Consider the following 946-nt stretch of genomic DNA (forward strand, 5'->3'; position numbering starts at 1 on the left):
GCTGCATCTTTTGACCAGGAGGCCGCTGCCATCCTCATGGCCCGCTTGGCCGTCTATAGGGCTGAGACAGAGGAGGGCCCGGATGTTCTGCGCTGGTTGGACCGACAGCTCATCCGCTTGGTGAGTCTTTCAGCTGGGTCTTTCACTATATTACTTAGTATAATCAGTCCTTTAGTATTAGGAATGCACAATAATTTCTTTATTTTCTTTAATTTGCAGTGCCAGAAATTTGGAGATTATCATAAAGACGATCCCAACTCATTCCGCTTCTCCGAGACGTTCTCATTGTATCCTCAGGTACCTTTTGTCTCATGCTTTGAGACGACACTTAATCTCACTTTACAGCTAAGAGAAAATGAAATCTTGACATTGTTTTTGGCAGTTTATGTTCCATCTGAGGAGGTCTCCATTCCTGCAAGTGTTCAACAACAGTCCTGATGAAAGCACCTATTACAGGCACCAGTTCATGAGGCAGGACCTGACCCAGTCTCTGATAATGGTACAGCCCATCCTGTATGCGTATTCATTCAATGGACCACCAGAGGTAAACATGCAGACCTTCTCCCACTGCGCATTTAAATGTTTGCTTAGTTTGACTGACCAGTGAGGGACTTTATAGATGTAAGATACCATGATCACTAAAGAGAAATTCAGGCATGTTTTTTAACACATGAAATTTAAATTTTCCCCAAATTGTTAGAAATGTAATGTATATTAACTTTCTTTAGCCATCTCTATATTTAAAATACATTTGACATATTTTAAAATGTAATTCATTTCTGTGATGGAAAAGATGAATTTTCAGCATCATTACTATAGTCTTCAGCGTCACATGATCCTTTAAAATCTCATTCTAATATGCTGATTTGGTAATTTATTACTCTGATCAATGTTGAAAATATTTTTTTCAAGATTCTTTGATGAATAGAAAGTTCAAAAGAACAGC

At 38.6% G+C, this 946-nt stretch overlaps 1 protein-coding gene across 1 annotated transcript; it reads left to right on the top strand.

Annotated features, from left to right (window-relative positions):
• Positions 1 to 6: 6 nt before the first annotated feature.
• On the top strand, positions 7 to 544 carry LOC107735717 (protein transport protein Sec23A-like; the record flags this gene model as incomplete). Its single annotated transcript, XM_016547310.1, has 3 exons — positions 7 to 120; positions 220 to 297; positions 383 to 544. Coding segments are annotated over exons 1-3 (324 nt in total), but the record flags the coding sequence as incomplete, so codon positions are not given.
• Positions 545 to 946: the final 402 nt, after the last annotated feature.

This window comes from Sinocyclocheilus rhinocerous, unplaced genomic scaffold (genome assembly GCF_001515625.1).
Source record: "Sinocyclocheilus rhinocerous isolate Xijiao unplaced genomic scaffold, SAMN03320098_v1.1 C36255514, whole genome shotgun sequence".
NCBI lineage: Eukaryota > Metazoa > Chordata > Actinopteri > Cypriniformes > Cyprinidae > Sinocyclocheilus > Sinocyclocheilus rhinocerous.